General features: G+C 35.5%; 2 protein-coding genes across 4 annotated transcripts in view; both read left to right on the forward strand.

Moving 5' to 3' along the window:
• The window catches only part of LOC125232882 (extracellular matrix protein A-like), a 156,501-nt gene that overhangs the window by 80,536 nt on the left and 52,982 nt on the right, over positions 1-22,983 (forward strand). The window lies entirely within an intron of this gene.
• LOC125232703 lies at positions 10,375-17,961 on the forward strand. Its single transcript, XM_048138460.1, has 6 exons — positions 10,375-10,549; positions 10,790-10,861; positions 10,954-11,058; positions 11,167-11,277; positions 11,461-11,611; positions 17,944-17,961. Coding segments are annotated over exons 1-6 (459 nt in total). The 5' UTR covers positions 10,375-10,547.

A 22,983-nucleotide genomic window follows, 5' to 3' on the forward strand; every position in this document is an offset into this window, starting at 1 on the left:
GGAAATACTTTGCTCATAGACTAGACCGGCAGAGTTTTCCACATTACGTGCAACGGAACCTCGGGGCACTGAACTTACCGAGGTTGCCTGAAGCCAGTTCACAATTAAGTATTGTTTATTGCACCAATAACAATTACACATTTTTTACATTGCATACCTACTGTGTGACTGACGTTCAAGGCCGCATCAAAACCAGTTCGAACCATAACAACATTTCTACATTTGAATTGGGCTCCGGTAATTTTATTGTATCAATCAGTAAACAAAATAATAAATACTTGGATGTGTACGAGTATGTACCTACAGATAATCATCATCAAGAAAACTAACGTAGGACATGCTTTCGAAGCTAGCTACATACATACATACATACATACAATCACGAGAGGGGTAGGCAGATGGTAAAATACCCAAAATAACATTTCTCATATCGTCGGTTTCGAGTACTTCTGCGCCTCTTTGAAAAGTGGAAAAGTTCGCCTAAGTGCAAGTACAACTGTAGTTGTAAATACATATAACATCACATCATGCAATAGGTAAAGTCATCTCAAATCTGACATAAGGTACAGGCAAATAAATTTAATGTAACTGATCAATTTTTCCATGTTTTACAATATTATTAAATAGAGTGTCTACCGGCTATATATGGTAGGCGTGTTCAGTGGACACATGTAGAACTCAACATCATAATGTAAATAATGGAAAAAATGGATCAGTTACAATTGCCCCCCAGTCGAGATTTGCCCCGCTGTATCTGTAAATATTTTAACTTTTATTAACATAAGTCATGCTCTTCTACATAGATCCTTGTGACCTTGCCAGTCGCAAATGGCAGAAATATTATATTAAAACTCTTCGAAACGCCTCGGGAGCTATTTCACAAAGTTTTAGGACCGTTTTTCATCACCATAACCAGCTAAAGACTATAATTAATGCCGTTGTCTTCGGGCTATCGCTAACAAGATCATCTGTCTCCGTCTTTTTAGCTCTTACTTGATTATAATTTATTTATTTATTTATTTATTTATTTATTTATTTACAAAACATGTTAACAGCATAACAGTCGAAACTAAATCACTGCTAACTACATAGAATAAAACATACAACACAGCAACAGTAAATAACAACAAAAGATATCTAAACACAATTTATCTTACCTACATTTTAACTGTAGTAGGCCTTGCATCAATCCTCTCACAGAACCTCAGACACTCATCACGCACAACAACCTGTCTGCTTGCAAATAAGTCGCACTGAGGGGCTGATGCGAGGAACGCATTCAGGAGGACCAAGGAACGCACCAGAGGGGAATTCCTGCGCGCTACAGTACGTGAAGCCGGGACTGCCAGTAGGCAACGGTCCCGAGGTCTGAAATCAATTCTGGTCTTTGAGGGGACGTACAGACGCACCATTTGCTCCACCAGTTCGGGGCAGTCCGACTCCCCACGCAGGACGCTACAGGCAGTAGTGAGAAGTGCATGATTACGTCTTACCTCCAGAGAGAGAAAACCAAGCACACCCAGCAAGAATTTAGTGGGATATAAAAACGGGTAGTACCCATACATTTTTTTATAAAGGGATCGTAAGAACACTTTTTGCACTCTCTCTAGAAGTAAGACGTAAGATGCTTCGTAAGGGTTCCAAACGACGAAGGCCGACTCGACTTTGCTTCTCACTAGTGAATTGTAAAGGATCTTTAATGTATCGGGGTCATTAAAATCCCTAGAATTCCTAATAATAAACCCCAACCTCTTATAACAGTCGCGCACCAATGAGGTAATGTGATCATGAAAGTTGAGGCTGGAGTCTAAGATTACGCCTAAATCTCGTATGGAATTGACACGAGTAATAGTCTCAGAATCCAGAAAATATTCACAGACAAGGGGATTACGAGCTCGGCTAAATGTAAGGACTGCACATTTTGATGAATTAAAAGTCAGCCTATTTTTTACACTCCATAAGTGAACTCGGTCTACGTCATCCTGGAGAGATAAACAGTCAGAGATGTTTTGCACGCCGTAAATAATTTTGAGGTCGTCAGCGTAAAGCAAACTTCTCGCAGACCTAAGAACAGATGGTAAATCGTTGACCATAATTCCAAAAAGCAATGGCCCAAGAATCGATCCCTGACTGACGCCAGATAGAGTCTGATAGGTCTTTGATACAAAGCATCCATGCTGTACGTACTGTAGCCTGTCACGCAAATAGCTAGCGAAAAAGCGGAGCAGCTGGGGGAAAATCCAATTTTACACAGCTTACTCAGTAACACATCGTTATCTACTCGGTCGAAGGCTTTTTTAAAGTCAAAATACAGCACATCTACCTGTATGCCTTTATCCAAATGATCTGAGATGGTGTCAGTCAGGGTTAATAAATTCGTTTCAACCGACCGGCGAGCCCTAAAGCCGTGCTGAGAGTCACAGAGAAAAGGCTTAATTTGCGGAGCTACTAGTCTATTTATGGTAGACTCATACAGCTTGGCTATCGAAGACAGGATGGCAATAGGTCGATGGTCCTCGACACGAGTTGAATTACTCACTTTCGGAATAGGTCGCACTCTCGTAACTTTCCATTGACTTGGATAATGACAGAGATAAGGATAAACAGAGTCTGTTTTAATTAAGGGGCCACAGGGATTACCAGTTCGCCGGACGATACCAGCTTGTCAGTTATTTACCACTGTGGAGGGTCACAAGTCACAAAATGGAAACTGATCAAGCGAGCAGTAAAAGTTGAAAAACTGATATGACACAAAAGTGGCTGGTCCTCTTTATTCGCAAAAAACTAACTATAAATCACTCGACCACCCAGGCAGGCAATCATGGTCGTGCGATAAATGGCACTATTTGTAAGTGCGATATTATGATCCTCAACCTTTAAAATAATGAAATTGTGCTAGAATATTGATATTTTATAGAATGGTTTGTTTACATTGTTGACAATATCTATTGACGGCGATTTTACCAACGTTATTCACAACTCAAAAAAATCAGAAAGCCCACAAAGGTGAAACATCATGAGCTGCTAAACGCGACTTTGTCTCAATACAATACTGTACCTCCGGGTCCTCAAACTACATCCATGTAATATTTTATAATAGACAGATATATACATAGCTACGCCAAATCTTGGGATTAGTTGTTAAAGCGGACCCCAGGCTCCTATGAGCCGTGGAATGCCGGGATAACACAAGGAGGATGATGAGACAGATAAATAAATAGACGAACAAACATACAAGAAGAAAAGTTCGTAGTAGGTAGGAATTCTGATTATTCTAAAGTGAGGTACAGAATGGAGTCTGAGCAACCCTAGCTCTTGGCCTATGGAGTAGTTTGACAAACTTGTCACGTCGCGCGATTGTCAAGATTATATAGTTGCCATGACGGCATTGTTCTCTTATTTAGCTTCGTAACTACATCGTAACATACAACGTGTAACAAAAATACTTAGAATAATTATTCGAATGTGATCTGTCTGATTAGAAAAAAGTAAATGATTATTTTTCGCATTTGTATAGAGAGTTTGCCAACCTAACTTGGACGACCTGCTCTATAAATTTATTAAAGTGCGCGAACTGTCAAATCGTATGGGTTGTCATGGAAACACACTTGTAATACAAGGCTTGTACCTTTCGAGAAACGGGCCACTGCTCTATAAATTTAGAATATTAGGAGAAAAAAGGGGGGTCATGAAAATTACCATCAACCCGCTATTTTTTAATATATCAACTTTTACATAACCAGACTGTCAAAACCTGAGCTGAGTATTTTCCACACTTGTATCGTAATGCCATATATCCTCTTTGAAGTTAGTGAATAAGTCTTCTTTTCCGTATATATCACTTATATTAGCGTTGACAATTAGCTACGTGCAACGGTCACTTTCACCGTCGGTGTCGTGCGCGCATGCGACATACCGCCCGTGAAACCGAGAGAGAGCGCATTGCCGTGTCCACACTGAAGGCCAATTCGAATCTACAACCTGACATCTAATCTAAACGATGTACGACACACCTCGGACACTAGCGGCATACCTCGGACACTAATAGCGACACACCTCAGACACTGGCGATCAATTATGAAAGAAACGCATTCCTACGCACAGTCTAAGCTCGTTTAGGCGAAGTCGAACGTGTACCACGATTTTGTGAGTGAGATAAGACATTTTTTTTTGAGTCGTGTCTTGGAGAGGAGACCTCTATCATATCCTGGAATAGTCTTTGTGTCGTTTCTTGCGTATAAAAAAGCTTTTCGAACTTTGGCATGGAGGTGATAATGATGTACATCTATTACCAGTAAATCCACAGTGCAGGGTTCGTTAAACACGTAGATACTTACAAAATAGCATCCGCAACAAACTTGTAGGCACATCTATTGCATGTGGTACCCACATCTTTACCTCCTAGTGATGTGCCGTTCCCTGAAAATTCCCTCAGTGGGAAATATTCTCCCTGAAATTTCAATTCACAGAGAACGTTATATCTACATAAGAAATTTTCCTGAGAACGGGACATTTCTTTTAGGCGAAGAGGTAAATAAGTTACTGAACCAACAATCAAAGGACTTTTAGGTTGGCTTTGGCTCTAAATGCACAAGCACATAATTTTACAGTACCCGGCGCTAATGTTTGCACATCGGTTTTTCGTCTTCGTAGAGCGTTGTCTCTTTCTTACTTATGTGAGGTTCATTGTCTCTGTCTAAAGACCGAAGTCTTTATCGCTTATGTATTGTATTGATGACTTTATGTAGTGATGCGAATGATAACAAAATGAAATCATTTAATGTCCGGCGTTGAATTGGCAACTGGAGTTCTCAATCTTAAAAATATTTGTATAATGTAATATATTTCGCAATATTATTATACAGTTATGACTTTCAATTATTTTAGACAGCAAATAGCTAAGGAAATAGTTATGTGAGTGAAATGACAGCACATACATGCGTGGATTCACAACATAAAGCGTCGACCAGTTTAGCTGAGTAATTTATTGCCTACGTGGCTGTAGTCTTACTTAACTATCATACATTCGTTTTTTTTAATACCACGTCGGTGGCAAACAGGTATACGGCCCGCCTGATGGAAAGCAGTCACCGTAACCCATGGACGCCTGCAACTCAAGGGGTGTCACATGCGCGTTGCCGACCCATTAGAAAATTGTATACTCCTTTTTTGAAGAACCCGATACTGTAGTTCATCGGGAATACCTCGACAGGGAGCTCATTCCACAGCCGGAGCGTTCGTGGGAGGAAATTCCTCTGAAACCGCACGGTTCCGCACCATTGATTGAATAATCTTTTTCTTAAATAACATTATTAAGTAATGCATTATGAAATTTATATGTATAACATATAGGTATATCTTGTACAGTTGCATATTTCTTATATCATTTACTGGGTTATACGTAATTTCATAATATTTTGCATAAGTAATAAGTATTTGGAATAACCGAGTTTCCTCAAATTTTTATTTGTACAAAATCGTTTCACATAAAATATGTATAAATAAATGGGTGATGTATATTAGGTACATACCTATAATATTAGGAACTAAAGAGCATACTCTTGTCGTACGTACATACTGAGCTACTAACTTAGTTATAACTATCCAAAAACTTTAAAATTTAAACCAATTTTTCTCACATTTTGCAATCTTAGTACAACAATATCCTACCACATATAAAATAACTAGCTTTCGCCCGTGACTTCGCTCGCGTTAGAAAGAGACAAAAAGTAGCCTATGTCACTCTCCATCCCTGAAAGTGTGTGTGTTTGTTTGTTTGTCCGTCTTTCACGGCAAAATCGAGCGATGAATTGGCGTGATTTTTTAAGTGGAAATAGTTGAAGGGATGGAGAGTGACCTAGGCTACTTTTTGTCTCTTTCTGACCCCCCCACTTCCCTAAAATGTGGGGTGGAAGTTTGTATGGAGCATTCTGTAATTTTCGAACTTAACGCGAGCGAAGCCGCGGGCGAAAGCTAGTTTTTCATAAAATATAAATTCAACCTTCGCACGTAAAAATATAAAAGTCACATTTGAACAACATAAAAAGTATATTTGCAGGATTTTAGTGCGTCCCCAAACGGCCTGACTATTACAATCTTAAACTTCGCGTTTTACTTAAATCTTGTTTTAATAAAAGCAACCGTGTGAAAGGTATGACTTTAGTCCATTTTTGTAAGCCAGCGATGGAAATGGCAAATTTCCCAGTTTCTACATTTTTCATAAGAAAGCCCGTTGTTTGGGAAAAAAGGTAAAAATAATGTTAATTAATCGCGTTCGATTAAAAATGAAGGCTGTGTGAGGGATAGGGATAGGGATAGCCGATATGCACAAACGCTCACGAAACGCTCACGATAATATCTCTATCTATCTCTATCGCTCTTGCGTATTGGCGCGACAGAGCCAGACTACATTTCTACGGAGTTTCGCGTTCGGCTACGGGGCCTGGAGTTGCATAAAAATCTGACTCGACCTTGTTTTCAACACATTTAGTTCATAACAAAACACAAGCAAAAATGTATCTTCCAAATACTTTTTACAAATGTTCCAACTTCAAGGTCAACCGGGGTATTTTCAGCTAGTAGATGCGTCTTTTGAAGATATCCTCTAAACGAAACATTTTAGAACTGTTTCAACCCTTTACGTTCGAAGTATGGCTATCATAGTTCATCTAATATCCACGCTCGCGATTCAATATTCGAATCATTCGCTTGCTCGGATATAAATATTGGCATTGGCACGTGCGCTTAAACCATTATTATATATTCTGTGGTTAAAACAATTAATTATTATTCCTGAATTTGATATTACAATCGTGACACCATATCACACACACATTTGAGATCAAATTTTAATAATGACTTCATGATTGGCTTCCTTTTGGCTTAGTAAATAATGTTAAAAATAATCCAATATTTATTTATCATTAGCCCAACGCAAGTGGCATGTTTGAAGTCTAGTGCTTTTAGAAACGGGCGCACACGATACTCGGCGATAGTGGTGAAATCGAGAAAGCGGCATCAATGACCTGCGGCCGCGCAGTTTATTGAGCACTTATTATTTAGCATTTTAGAGGCATGGCCACTGTTATTGTCATTTCTTTTTGTGATAACTGATAGGGCACAGCACAGCGTACGTGCATGTCATTCTACATGGGCATCGGGCAATCATGATATTAGCAGGGGCGGCTCACTCCGCGATTCTATCGCCGCGCTACAAGTACATGCTGGCGGCCGCCAGTTCGCGGCCTAATCAGGGGTGACGCGCGTTCTCACGGAACGCACGTTCGCAGTTTCTATTGTTACTTTACGTCGCGAGTTGTTTAAGGTTCATATGCGTTGTCCGCGTGTGAAATGGCTAATAATGCTTAGTTAAATAAATATCATGAATAAAATAAATACCATAGGACATTTTTACACAGATCTACTATTGATTAAGTCCCCAGGAAAGGTGCAATAAGGCTTGTGTAATATAATAGTATAACATTTTATCTGAGTATTAATTCGTTTTAATCCATAGGCAACCCTATCGCCGAACGCCGCGCACGTGCGGCTCGTTTCTTTGTAAGAATTTTGTAGGCATTTAAAAAGGCGGCATGTCGTGAACATCATAGCAGTGGGCCTTCTGTACTTGTACTATTATATATTCTGTGATATTAGCGTGATAAAGCTTGTCGCGTCGGTGCGTCCCTTTTGCAGTGAACTTACAGCACACCTCGGACAATAGCGATCAAAAATATGAAAGATGCGCGTTCCTACGCGTACGCACACAGTCTCGCGTACCATGCTTGTACGAGTGAGATAAGACATGCTAGGGTTGCTGAGGTTATTTATTCGTAGTGCATTCGTGAATCGGGAAAAATAAACACTAAACATACTATCTATTGTAAATTACAACACTTAAAAAATAACTGGGAACTGGTTATATACTTGCCTTGATACATTCAATGGGAATCTGTAGAACTTTCGTTTAGTTTTGTCATTTATAGAGCTTAAACAATCGTACACAGCACAACACACGCCCATTACAAAAGTATTTATAAATATTTGAATAACACTACGGAGGAACTTAATTACTTAACTCGACGCACAGCTCTGATGAAGCTCAGAATAACACGAAGCATGTAAAACACCACGGAATCATAATATTTTCGTTTCACAATTTTGTGAAATTTCAGAATATTGACACATCTGAGAAATCTGCATTTGTGTGTCAACTTGACATTGTATTATTTTGTTAGGTTGGTTATGCTGTGGAAGCACATAGTAGTTTCCTGAGATACAATATATTCAGATGATTTAAAACTCCTAATCAAGCCTTTCTCATGATTTGAAACTCTCAATAGGTTTTCTGATGATTTAAAACTCCTAATCGGCTTTCTCATGATTTGAAACTCTCAATAGGTTTTCTGATGGTTTAAAAAGCACACAAGGTTTACGATTGCATATTTAGAATTAGAACTTGTGAACTGTAAAAGCGCAATCAGATTTTTAACTTAACATTTCGGATTCGTTCATTTGATTGAAACAGATGAAGTATGGTGTTCGTTGTTAAATGGTCCATTTCGAAAATGTAAGCCGTAAAGTTAAGTTAGGTATGATATTAAATAGCAAAAGCTTAACGCAACACACTCTCCGAGGTGGCCAATCTCAGATGTGGTCTCTCTCAAGCGTTTGCTCGATTGACAGTGGCGTTTACACACAACGTGTCTGATCAGCTCGTCAGCGTCGCAGAACACGAATGGACCCCAAAGTGTGAACTCTGGTGTAGTCGCGTTTTACATGCATCGATTGAGTTTGACCCCCTCCGGGTATGGGATTCCATATCTATCGACCGCGTAAATACAGAGATCCCCAAGTCTCGAATTCAACACTACATGCCTCGGTTGGCCAAGCCAAGGAATGGTTTACGTGTTGAGGTTGTCGGTCGTCACAACCCGACATACTACACATCACCATTTTTATTTATATGAAACATTGTAAAAACTTTATAAGTGTGATGTAGACCCAGTTATGCTATTGGCTGTTTCGGATTACGTACTCCCACGTCATATCTACTACGAATTTTGTAATATATGGTTTAAAATAACGTATATAAAATATGATCTTCTTTGACACCCATAACAAAGAGTTCAGTATAAATTAAAGGCTAGCGTATGTCATATACTGCACTTTGCAAAGCAGAACTTTTCATAAAGATATAAGGTTCAAATTTTGATTATATTAAAATCATGACATACATTGAACAGTATGCGAAATTGCAATCACTCATTTAGTTGTAATTTGAGTCAGTTTACCTGGTTGCTCACTCGCTATGTTTATCTTATAAAATGATCACGATTTACATGAATTATAAATGGTTTTGATATATAATAGATCTCAGTATACATATTTCAACTATATTGTGAGTGGTAAAACTCTAAAAATAATATCGTATTTATTCTCTATGTTTTAGTATGTTAAAAATAAAACAATTAATTTATCATGAAACCATTTTATTTAAGTAATGAGATATATTACAAGCACGACGACTAACTAAAAAGTAAAGTACATTTTATAACATAAAATTTTCTAATAATTACTCACTTCACTCAACTTTTTTACAATTTTTTCTACCAGACCTTCAGTTGCATTTAATAACTCATCATAGTCATCTTGAACAACATATTGTACTGTAACCCCATTAGATTCGATATTTGATTGCTCCAAATCGGATATACTGATTTTAATCAGACGCTTTCCTTTTGTAACCTTTCTGATGACATGGGAATTTAAACCCATTTCTTTTATTTTCCTCTTTCCTTTCTTAGCGATTTTCTTCTGACTTTTTGCTGGTGTACCTGATAATGGAATTTCTAAAGATGGATTCAGGAGCAAATCCTGGTATTTCAGGTACGCATCCATGTCTTGAGAATAATTGAGCGGATCATTCGGTTTTTCACAAACTTGCGAATAAAATGGTGTGGTTTCAGTCATTTCAGCAGCGTGGTTAATAGGTTGCGAGCCCTGTAAAAAAATATCAAGTTAAATATATTTCAACACCAAATAAAAGTACTCAAAGATACCAGAATATAATAAAAGTAAAATACATACCATTCTGATTTTGAAACTGATAATGCACCCGGCTTGAAATCTCGAACTGTTGTAATTTTAATTTGTTAAATGCTCTATTTATAACTTCGTAGTAACAAAATATAGTATAGCTATTAGCTATTATAGCTTGCACATTGAACGCGGTCTTAACGCGGCGACATTCGTTCTTGTTTCCGACAAAAGAAATATTACACTTTTGTTTTTCAATAATTAGCTGAGTTGAATATTATATTACAGTGATGATCAACCTTTGTATTATATTGGTTTCTTACTGTATTCTTGCAAATGTTGTAGTTTATGTTAGTTATAATTTGCTTTTAGGTTGTTAACTCATGACTTTACGTCAGTTTCGTTTTATTAATAAAACCCCTGGCTTATTCATTTCCTCTACTATTTTCTAACAAGTGCAAGTGTTACAGTGCGAGTTTTACGTACACGGAGAAATTCACCTTGAAACAATGTTCGTAAGTTTGTAATATTTTATTTAGCTATAAACTATTCTGAATATGGTGTTGAGTGATGTTTGTTCTCGATTAAATTTACCGATAAGTATCCTTCTAAGTAGCAGTTTTATGCGAGTTAAGTGCGTATTGGTATTAACTTTAACTTAAAATTTATAACCCTCGCTGGAGAGAGGTACAAGTACAACTGTGAAATCTCGTTCGACTGAACATAACAGAATCTTATTTTTTATTTTCAGGTCTGACTTTGAGTACCATGTAATCCAGTCTAAGAAAGACCTCGACTCTGAGGATGAATCTGGATCATTAAAGTATGTATTTTAATTAAATTTAAGATTTTATTGACTTATTATTAATTTTTGTTATTATTAATGATCTGATGGATAATCACTATGTATTGTAGGACTCAGAAGAAAACAACCAAAAGGAAAAACGCTTCTCAGATCCCGAAACGTGACGCGGGCTGGTCGCTGGACAGAAACGTCGTCGAAGAATGTGCTAGTAAAAGGTAATTAATTAAAACTGTGTTTGAAAACTTGTCTACAAATGCGAACTTTTTATTTATTTCTCTTTATTTATGAGAACTGGAAGTAATATAAAGTTTTTAATATTACAGCAAGAAGATCAAACCAAAGAAAACTGTGAAAAAGCACGCATCGTCCGTGTTAATAACTGATACGTTGCAGGACAGTGACACTGACCTTGATGAAGAAGACAAAACTAAAAGGTAATTAATTCAATTCAGTTATTTTATATGTAATACATATATTTACTTAACTAATTGTAATTAGCCTTTGAATCTAAACATTTTAAACCATAGTATTTAAATTCTTAAATGTTAAGTACTTACCTAATTAACTAATTATATTTTGTTGTATTCGATAATATAAATAAGTTTTTAATATTCCAGTACGACAACCAAGTCGAAGAAAGAGACACCTGATTGTAAGCCAGGCTGGTTTTCAAACCGGGGTGACGAAGGACATGTTGAAGCCCAGCGTCGAGCATCCGCTGCCAACTCTCTGTCGTCCGTGCTGATACGTCGCGTCCCAGGCGGCTACGTGCGTCGCACAGCTTCGTTAACCGGTGATCTTTTTATTGATCTTAAACTGTATAACGTAGTAGATATTCAAAACGTTCCATCTGAAGCCCGTTGGGAGAAAGCGCTGGTTAATTTTAAATATCGTGTGGATTCCGTTTCGGATATAGTAGATGGAATAAATAAGATTCTAAAGCGTTGTAAGGACGACTTTACAGATGAAGGAACCTTTTTCCCAGATAAAAAAAGCCAATAATCTTTAATCTTTTTTACGTCTAATTTAGTCTATTCCTATGTCAATAGGCAAAATGCCTCATAATAGCTCCATATTTTGTTCAGTGTGTGACATAAGTATTCCAAGTAAAGCCTTTTCTGCTCACTTGCGCACTAACTTGCATAAAAATAATAACTCTGTTCAATTAACTCCTGATATTGAAAAAATAAGCAGCGCTTTCCGTAGTAGAATAGCATCATACAGAGTGCGTGGACCAGAGAGTAGCCTCCATGACTCACCGGTAAAGTTTCTGTGCGCTCTTCGTAGACATATTAAACATATTCTCGAAGCGAGAAGGCTTGCTTTTGGATCTATAAAGGTTAACTTTGAACTGTTTGCTGAATTTGGTTTGCCGAAAAATGAAGCATGTGAAATTAAATCATTCGCTACGCAAAATATCATTTTACATCAGAGTTACGAATTTAAAGAAATATTTTCAACCATTTTGAACACATTGAGCACGAAAATTGATGAATTTCAAGAACGGGACAGTGGCTGGAGCTTTCTACGAAACTTATATCTCGAGATAAACATAAACAAATATAATCCTCTTAGAGCGTCTAGATTTATAGAATTACCAAAGTTAAAAAAAAAAGAAGAGCTTGTGTAAATATTAAAAACAATGAAAGTAGCACTATCTTCGAATGATGATAAACGAGTAATATTAAAAGACAATATTCACACACTTGCGTGGGGACATGCTTCATTTTTCTAAATATAGTTATATAGTGATATTTTAAAGGAAACTTTGAACTAATTTGTAAACACCTACTTTACTTTTTAAGTTAGCTATGCCAGTATGTATATTATTATTAAATAAACTTAAAAAAAAATAGTTTTTCTTTTTTAAACCCACCATATTTATGTACAATGTTTAAATCAACTCAGGATACTTATGTTATGATCGTATACCTGTATCACGAGTACAATATCGTATCATGAGTTGATTTAAACATTGTTTTCAGGAGTATAATTTACAGGTTAATAAAATGCGTTTTATTTAGCACATTCATTTATTCAAAGAGGAACGTGATTTTCTAAATACCATTTTTTCATACATATTACATTTTTTAATGCACAAGTTTTTTTATGGTACACACAATTAAAAATACAATCATTAATACAATATTTTTTATACAGTTCTTGTAAATTCGGTGCACCCTTTTCACTTAAATCTATAACAGTACAGTTTGAATATAATTCTTTAATCCATTTAATTTTTTCCATACCTTTAACGAATATTATCTTATCTTTAATATGATTATAAATAAGTCTTCTAAATTCTCTATAATCAACATAACCTTCGTGCCACAAAATACCTAAATGTTTTTCAATCCATTTTGTCTGCCTCTCTTCACTTTCCGTCAATTTAGAAAATCGAAAAGGGGGTTTTATTAAGAAAACTTGAGTGTATTCTAGCGTGCTGTATGCAAATTCTTTGATAATAAATTCGTTTTCTTTTGTTTTAAACCCTTGAAGGTCTACAAATATATGCTGCATTACGATACTTTTTTCGTAATATTACTTAAAGGCTTATATTCAAATACACTATCATTTAAAATCAGACAGTAAGCTGCAGTGTTCTTTGGTATATCAGATTCACAATCCAATTCAACTCTCACATCTACTGAACCGGTTTTTAAGGTTTCGTTTTGACGAGAACAGTTGATAACAAATAAAGGAGCTTTATCTTTAAAATCTTTAGGGCTAAGCAACGGCGCTTGTAGACGATTATAATAAGACTGTTGAAATTTCGCATACTGTTCGTATAATATAGCAAACTTTTCACCCGAAAAACTAACATCAAAACTTTCGTACGGAAAGTAAACTGAATTCAAGAAAACTTTAACATCTCTCAAATTACAGTGATCAAAGTGTGATATGTCTTTATTAGCTTCATTTTTTCGTCCCGTTTTCAATCCAATTATAACATAACGCGGCTTTTCAATTTGCGATGAAGTTTTGATAGACCAAGAATGTTTTGACGTCTCAGGCAAGAGCGGATATTCATACAAATCCCAAGTCCTAAATGCTATCTGAACGGCACGATCTCTTTCTAAACATTTGAGTAAATTTAATCTTTCACGATCAGACACTTTAACATGAGGCATGCGCCATACTATTTTAGATATAGTAATATTGTCTATATATTCATTCGCATTTAATTTAACACTATTCAAATTAGTATTGGATCTTAAAAGAATAAGTTCATGCTTGCAATTAATTATGATTTTGCTGTAATCCTCAGCAAACCCGAGAATCTTGTTTAAAGGTACAGACACAGAAAATGTACCTTCCGTGTTTTTTATACCATTGACATCAAATCCCCATAACTTAGACATGGATGCTTCCAGTCCATTCATAGATACAAGAGATTTCATAGTTGTTGTAACTCCTGCGTTTTTAATTTTGTCAATTTCGATTCCATTTAATTCATATCGAATATCTTGAAATAGATGAAGTATGGGGTTGTTTGTAAGAAGAACACTTTTTACCTCGGCTTTTGTTTCTCTATTGAATGCGGTTATAGTACCTTCTATGTATAAAGAACTTGCTGATGGTAGTACGTAAAGATCTTGTTGGTTTATAGGTATACGTATTTCATCGTTGAAATTGAAACTTGTGACGTACGGTTTATATGAATGATATTCAAAGCTCTCGATAGAATTATCAAAGACAAAAGGTTCTGTTAAGTTTAATATACTCATTTTAATAGGCGTAAGCTTTGGAGGAATTGCTTATTTTGTTTTGTGAGTTTTACTTTAGGTCTTCTTTTCGTGATTGCAGGATGAGTACTGGTAATGTTTTTAAGAGAGACTGAACTTTTATTGAAGTCTATCATTTTTTTCTTAAATGTAAATATAACTGAATTTCTTCACCCCGTAAATTAACTAGATTATTGTTAACGTCTAAAATTCTTATCGTTATTGTGTTTAAGCTATTTTGGGTTACAGGGAAATAAATAACGTTTTTTGGTGTTTCTATAATCCGATAACCAGGTGGCACGTTTGGTACAAACTCGTGAATTATATGACTAGGTTTTCCGTTAACGAATGAACCGCTCACTATGTCACATTCGATGCGGACTATGGTTGTTGAGAGAATGGAGACAGGATAAGGGGATTCAGTTAATATATTAGCTTGAATAGATTCTGAACCGAAGCCAAGTATATTACCGATGGAGCCTTCTTTGTCGAAATGAATATTTTCAGAGCATAAAATAGATGTTTTTAAGGTATTATTATTGCATGTTAGTGCAAAAGAGCATCCTTCAATATGTTCTTTAAGGTAATCGTCAATATCTTGAAGTTCATATGATCCTTCAGGAATTTTAATTACTTTGTTTTTACCATAATAGAACTTATTATTTCTGTCGTCTATGTTGGGTATAGAATTAAAAGTTGACATATACAATAGCCCACACTCATATTCACCATCCAGGTGAAAAGCTGGTGAATAGTTTGTTAACAGAGTGGAAGATGTTCCAGTTATAGACAAAGTGAAAGACATTGTGAGAATGATAAACTGATTATTGTGCGATGATATTTAAACGGTTATACCAATATTGTTTTAAATACTTTAGGCATAAGTGTCCACAATTGACAGTGTTAAACTTTTGATATGTGTCATAATTATAGTAAATATCATATTTTTTTAAATACCTCTTTAATTCTAGCGGAGGTGAAAGGTCACCATAACTATTAAAATATTCACAATAATTGTTATCTTTTACGTAGGCTACCCAGTGTGTACCATTGTTTTTAAAACTGTCTAAATTAACAATTCCACATTCTACTTTTTAGGAGTCTTTGGTAAACTGTCTCTCATATAAACTCCTCGAAAATATGGAATATCAGATGAGTGTTTTAAAATGTCAATATTTGAAAGAGCGCGCCTGGGTAACCTCTCAGTTAGTTTTTTGAAAGTTTCAAACATAATCCTTTGCCATTTTTATATGGTTTAATGTGTAAGCCTTTTCCTAATGCAATAGATTCCATCATCTTGTTATGTCGCTCCGATTCCGCTAAATTTTTTCTGGCGGCTTTGTAATCACCTACAGCTTTAGCAATTCCGGCAGCTCCTCCTGCTAATGACCCTAGCGCAGACAGACCAGCAAAAATAGGTATCAGCGGTAAGAAGCCTCCAGTTTTTGGAATTGGTATAAGACGAGGTACCCGTACCTTGGAATTGGTTTTAAAATTTTCGTCGCAGCAATAAGTGCCCGCTCAATTATATTACTACCTTTTGTTTTTGGTTTCTTTTTTAATTCACTGCGTATCTTGGTCACAAAACGTTTAAATGGTTTTATACCCGCACCTGCCTTTATTTTAGATTTCATCACTTTGCTAACTAACCACGAAGCAATTTTTTCTCCTCTCCCTGCATCTTTCGATTTTCTTCTTTGTTTCGCCATTTCGTATAGTTCTAAATCAGCACGATGTCTATCAGCTAAATCCGAATAACTATCATATGCTATATCGTGTTTCATACACGCATTATCTAGCGCATTAATTCCTTTATCGCCTCTCTGCAACCTTTTGCGCAATTTTGTTCCCGGACCACAATAGTTATAACCAGGTAAGTGTAATTCAAAGGGTAAATTATTAATAGCGCTGTTTAACAGTCCTTTCCCTTTCATATCTCGTGAGATAATAACACTATCATTAAAAGGAAATTATATAAATATCTTTAAACAACCGCACTTTTATCAATCCAACTGTTTTCGCTATTATTAAGGCCCAACCATTTAACATACAACTTTCTACCCTTTCTTTTAATAACCTTTTCTACAAGGTAAACGTTTGGATGGTTGGTTTTCAGAAGTTCTTCCTCGTAAAATGTACCGAGTATAGTGTTTTTATGCTGGTCTTGAATGTGATACGTAACAGGTTGAGTGCGATTCACGTGAGTAATAGTGAAAAGTTCTGTTGACCAATTAGGTGTGTAACCTTTGTGAAAGGCATTTTTATACTTGCTAATGCGTACACAATCTCCTATATTGAATTTGTTCGATTTATAAGACAAATTGGATAGTGATTTTTTAATATTTTTTAATACTTGCATTTCATTATCAAAATTTACATCAATAGGTTTTATTTTTGTTGTGCGATGCACAGTCTGATTATATGATTTTACTACATCGTCTAATGGCTTACCAACCCATTTATAGTTACCAACTAATGCAAAATGTTTGTAGAGCTTAGACTTAAGTGTCTTTATCAGCCTTTCAACAATAGATGCCTTCTTAATTGAATAAGTTGAGTAATGATTAACTTTTAATAATTTTAAGTAGAAATCGAATTCTTGATTGTAGAATTCTTTTCCTAGGTCAGTTTGTAAGTTTTTAGGTCTTCGTTTAGATGTTTTTATTATTAGTTCAAATGCATCTTTGACTTCTGTTTTAGTTTTAGACTTAATAGGTGTACACCATGCATACTTTGAAAATGTGTCAATAACGGTTAAAATATATTTATATCCTCTGTTAACAGTATGAAGCTTTTGTAAATCTATCAAATCGGCTTGCCATAAATCATCAATTCCTTGTAGTACAACCGATCGTCGCTTAAAATTTCTTCGCGCTGACCTGTGGATCTCGTTCACTATTTGTTGTTTTATCATTATTATATTTTTTTAAAATATCGTCTATCTCCTTCTTCGTATAAAAGTTCAGTTTTAACTGAGTTACGAGTTGGTGAATTTGATTATTTATTGTGTTAAACAAAGAGTCTATATACTTCTTTTCGTACATGTTTTGAATGTGTTCATCAACGTACTGCTTGTTAACTGCATCATCGGAAGATAATGGTTTAACAACCCCTTTTAATCTTATAGTTTTTAGATCAAAATTTCCTGCTTCTGTTCGAAGCAAAGCCTTGTACTTGAGCTCAGAGATTTCATCAGTACGCAAACGTTTATGAACATGGTGACCGAATTTGTCTATATTCATTTTTTACTTGAAAGTCAAACTTCAACTGATGGGAAAGGTAAGAGTATATACATTTATATATTATTTATTAAGCCTGCTTCACGTAATTCTTCAATTATGGATATTATCTCGTTATCTAACCCTGTATTTCCAGCGTCACGCGATGCTATAAGCAGTTTTAATCTGTCAACTAATTCGTTTGGATCATCCCAATATACATATGAAATATCTCTTTTTACTTTTTTCATTGATGGTAAACCTTTACCGGATATATATTCTTCACTTACTGTGCGCTGTTTGGATAATTTGAAAAGAGGTTTTATAAGGTTTAAATATTTCATACCCTTGTTGCTTTTTATGGGTTTCTTTGGATCAAAGTCGCGTCTATGTGCATTCGTTTTCATTAACAATGTTTTATATAATCGTTTATCATCTTCAGTTACTAGTTTTAAGTCAGGTACTTTCTTAAACAACAAATCATGTAAGCCTTGTGTTAAAAAATAACTTTCTCCGCCTATCACGAGTTTATCATCATTAACAGAAATTGGGTAAGATCCAAGCATTAGCTTTCCACGCTCATTTCGTACACCAAATGGAATGTTCATGATAAAATATTGTTTCTGCCAAGCGGGATCATCGCGAGGAGAAGGAAACGAGTCTGACGTTCTAAATGAAATATTATTTGTTGTATCAGAATCACTTTGGTTCACACTTTCTTGAGATGAAGAATCACTATCATTTAATTCATTTTCACTATAATTTGGTTCAGATTCAAATGACTTTCTCAACAAAGTTTTATTATCCAAACTTTCTTTCATCCCATCTTCTGAAGGACTATATTTCAATGTTTTTACTGGCTTGTTCCATTTAAACCTATCGTTATCAAAATCTGAGTCACTAATGATTAGATTGTTATCATTACTACTATGTTTTTTTACCATTTCACCAAGTGGGTCTGTGATTGGTTTTAACATTGCTTCCAACATCATATTATCGTTTGATTTAACATCACGAATGCGTTTAACTTTTTTCTTACTGCTTCAGCAGATTTGAGTACTTTTTGTTTAAACAATTTTTCTTCATTAATTTTATGTTCCATGTCTGAACTAGATGGTTTCATTTTAAGCAATAAGTGTTTAATGTAATACTATGCTTTATATATCAAGTCAATCTAGAATTATAAATGTATCAAATCCTTTTCTATAACAGCCTGAATTTCTATTACAATCTTTATTTATGACTAAGTAATCAAACGGGATCTTCCATACTTGTGCACACATTTCACGAAATTGAGACCATGACATATCACTTCCTACATGTTCATCATAAACATGCTTTAAATTAATATCATCCTGTTTAAAAAGAATAATTAAGTTAGCATTATCTCTTATTAATTGTTTAGGTATTTTACTATACGTCTGATTTAGATAAAAGCTATCTATATTTTTATGCCTTCCCATTGCAAAGTAATCTCGTATATTATTTTGATTTTCACACGCAACATCATCAAATATTATAATGGAATTCATGTTTGCTGTATGAGGACTTAAGATTTCATCATTTGCGTTATATTTTTGAAATGATACTGAAGGAACTAGCTTTAAAACTTGCTCTAGAAATTGATACATTGGTTGAAATAAGGTTTTAGAATATACATAAACATTTTGAAAGCGTAGACCATGTTCATGTAGCAGCAAACCGACAATTAAATTTGTTTTTCCACAGTTCGATGGGCCACATATTATACAGCGAATGGTGTCGGGTAAAAGCGAGCCATGTCGAAAATAACGTTTATTGGACAAAGAACAAACAGCATCCAACTGCAATTTCTGAGACTGTTTTACGAACTTCATTTTGTCAATAGGCACGTGCAACTAACTTGAAAGGTGTTTTATCATTAACGGAGTTTTATAAACTTTTGTCTATATATTCGTCATGAGCGTTTTAAATCATCAGAAAACCTATTGAGAGTTTCAAATCATGAGAAAGCCGATTAGGAGTTTTAAATCATCTGAAAACCTATTGAGAGTTTTAAATCACCAATAAACCTGAGTACGAGTCCTAAATATGAAGTGATATTGGGAGTTTTCAAATCTTTGATTTGAAACTCCCAATAATCACCTACTGGCATTAACTCGTTAATCCGTTAATCGTTAATTAACGAAGTTAACATTTCGATTAACGGATTAACTTTTAAGTTAACTTGAAAAAATGTTAACGGACTCGTTAACTTCCGTTAAATTTCTCCGAGTCCATTAATCGTTAATCTAGTAGAGCTCAGGCGCCATCTGCGCTGCGAAAAACACGTTCTGAATGCTACTATAAAAGCCCGAAGTACGGCAAATCCTATGATTTGCCGGTAAATCCTAGGTTTTACCGATGTCGATTGCTAAAAGTCCGAAATATTACCTAAAAAAAACCGGCCAAGTGCGAGTCGGGCTCGCGCACAAAGGGTTCCGTAGCAGCAAATATAATAAACTTATTATGTCAATTTATACACCTGCCAAAATTACAGTTAAATCAACCTATCTCAAAAACTATAAGAGATACTTTGATCAAACCAAAAATCGTTGAAAGAGTTAATTAGCATGCATCACCTCTATTTTTTTTAGAATTTTATACCCCGTAGTTATAAAAATAGAGGGGGGGGACATACTTTTTACGACTTTGAGAGCTGATATCTCAAAAACCGTTCACTTTAAGAAAAATGTTTTTTAGAAAACTTTATATCATTTTAAAAGACCTTTCCATTGATACCCCACACGGGTATGTACATCGAAAAAAAAATTTTCATCCCTCAGTTACATGTATGGGGGGCCCACCCCCAATTCTTTTTTTTTACTATTTAGTGTCATAATTTTGTAGCGGTTCATACAACACATATTCCCATCAAATTTCATCACTGTAGTACTTATAGTTTCCGAGTAAATCGGCTGTGACAGACGGACAGACGGACAGACGGACAGACGGACAGACGGACATGACGAAACTATAAGGGTTCCGTTTTTGCCATTTTGGCTACGGAACCCTAAAAAGTATTCTTCACGTGGATTTGCTTTTACTAACTTTGATTCGGTGAATCCTAAGCTTTACCATGGCGACTGTTGTAGTGATAGGGCAGCAAATTCGAGCCCTATTTACGACCACATTCGCTTCCCTAGCCTCTACCGCCCAAAGTGCCACAACAGTCCCGTCACCGCCAGCATCTCTCCTGACACAGCTCTTGGCAGTAGCTCAGGCGATCACTGCCTTCCACGTGCAGCCTAGAGTTCAATAGGCTAGCTGTACTTCGGCCTTTTACAGAAATATAATACGTTATAGTGGATACTGATGCAACTAAATTTTTAAAGAAAAGTTCTTTTGTTTTCACGTGTTAACGGATTAACGATTAACTTTAACTTACGTTAAATTTGTCGAAATGTATCGCTTTAACGATTAACGAAGTTAACTTTTTTAGTAACGGATTAGCGATTAACGAAGTTAACTATTTGATTAACGGTGCCCAGCTATGCGCTAAACCTCCGTCCCGTTAATGCCATATAAAACAAATCTAAACGTAAGTAGGTAGTCATGTCCGCGGCCGCAGAAATATCCGACACGGGCCTATTCCCAGGCTATAGGCCTGAATCTTGAAGCATAATCTTTTACGGTAGGAAAAATACTAACAGCTTATTGAACGATATTAGGTAAAGAAAGCTTAAATATAATTTATTACCATGTTTTGTTTTGACATGTCACTTACGTTTTCTTTTCACCGTAGCTATCCATTTAGTTCTTTGATCCAATTTCCAGTGTGCTCTAAGAAACGCATAGAACGTGCAACGACTATTTATGCCATTATTTTTACAATTAACAACGAAACAACATTGATACCCCATATCAAACATTACACCACATTGTATTATATTTTATGAGTTTTGATAGATGACAACCACAATCAGTGTCGATTTTGACCACCGCAAGCACTGCGATCGCTTTGCTTACCCCCTCCATGCACTTCGCACGAAGCCAATACATGTATTTCTATAATTACGAAAGGAAAGTTTGGTATTGGGATACAGGCCCGTTTTTGTCTCTCTTTTTGTTGGATCCTCTGTGTATGACTTCGAGCAATTTAGTGGCTAACAATCATACCAATAAAATTAAAAACTCTATTGTTTATTACGTATGAAAGAAGAAAAAGTACCTATTTATTATCCGCAAACGAGTTTTAAGTCGATTCCATGTAATTAAATAAATGTCATTCATCTGACATATGACAAAAATATTATTCTTATCTAATTAAATGTAGTAAATGTAGTATGGAAAATAAGCGCAGTACAAACTTACTAAAATTACTTTATTTGTGTATGGTGTTTATTACACGGTGTGCTCACAGCACATGTGGACATACATAATTACATATTTGTGATCCGCGGAAGAGCGATTTTGTGAATGATTGTGAATTTGTATTTACGTGACTTTTCAAGCAAAGCAAGCAAGTTTGAGCAAGGTTTTGGGCAGAGGGGTAAGTAACAGAATTGCGCCTCCGGTTTTTTTTCCTCAGAGGGCTACGCATATCACAGTTAGTTACACTGTGAGAAAAAACAACCAGTTTTCATGTTCGTGCAACAAGTTTTTGGTAAAAACAGCGCCTACGTGATCTTTGGTTCAAACAACAAGTTAGATTTTGTTAAGTGTAACAAGTATGATTTTGTTAAGTGTACATTCTACAAGTTACTTTTCATTTCAATCAACAAGTCGATTTTATAAAAGTAACATGATACATATTGTTTTAAATTTTATTCCGTTTACTAAAACACTTTTGTTTCAAACGGATAAACCTGCAACAAGTCGAACTTGTTAAATTCACAATGCAAATTTCGCTCAGTGTACCATCACCATCAGTCAGTGCGTGTTGACCACTGACGATAACGTAGTGTCTACGGTCAACCGGGGTGGCTTTAAAACGCAGAGGTGACTTTGAAAATTTTGTTTTAAAATCATACCGTAAGTAAATTTGCGATTTTCTATGGTAGATTTACAAGAATATTTATTGACCTAACTATTACATGAACAATTTCAGTAAATAATAAATAATATTAATTTTAAAGCCGTTCAAATACCATCAAAGTAACCCCAAATTTTCCTAAAGCCACCCCGGTTGACGTATTGAAAAAAAAATCATAGCATGGCGTTTTGCAACGCCGTACAA

This window comes from Leguminivora glycinivorella, chromosome 13 (assembly GCF_023078275.1).
Source record: "Leguminivora glycinivorella isolate SPB_JAAS2020 chromosome 13, LegGlyc_1.1, whole genome shotgun sequence".
Lineage (NCBI taxonomy): Eukaryota > Metazoa > Arthropoda > Insecta > Lepidoptera > Tortricidae > Leguminivora > Leguminivora glycinivorella.

Excerpts from the sequence above, each read along its gene's own strand:
- LOC125232703 (XM_048138460.1), top strand. Across the intron at positions 11,059-11,166 it reads GAAGAATGTGCTAGTAAAAG|CAAGAAGATCAAACCAAAGA; the intron begins GTAATTAATTAA and ends TTAATATTACAG. Across the intron at positions 11,278-11,460 it reads GAAGAAGACAAAACTAAAAG|TACGACAACCAAGTCGAAGA; the intron begins GTAATTAATTCA and ends TTAATATTCCAG.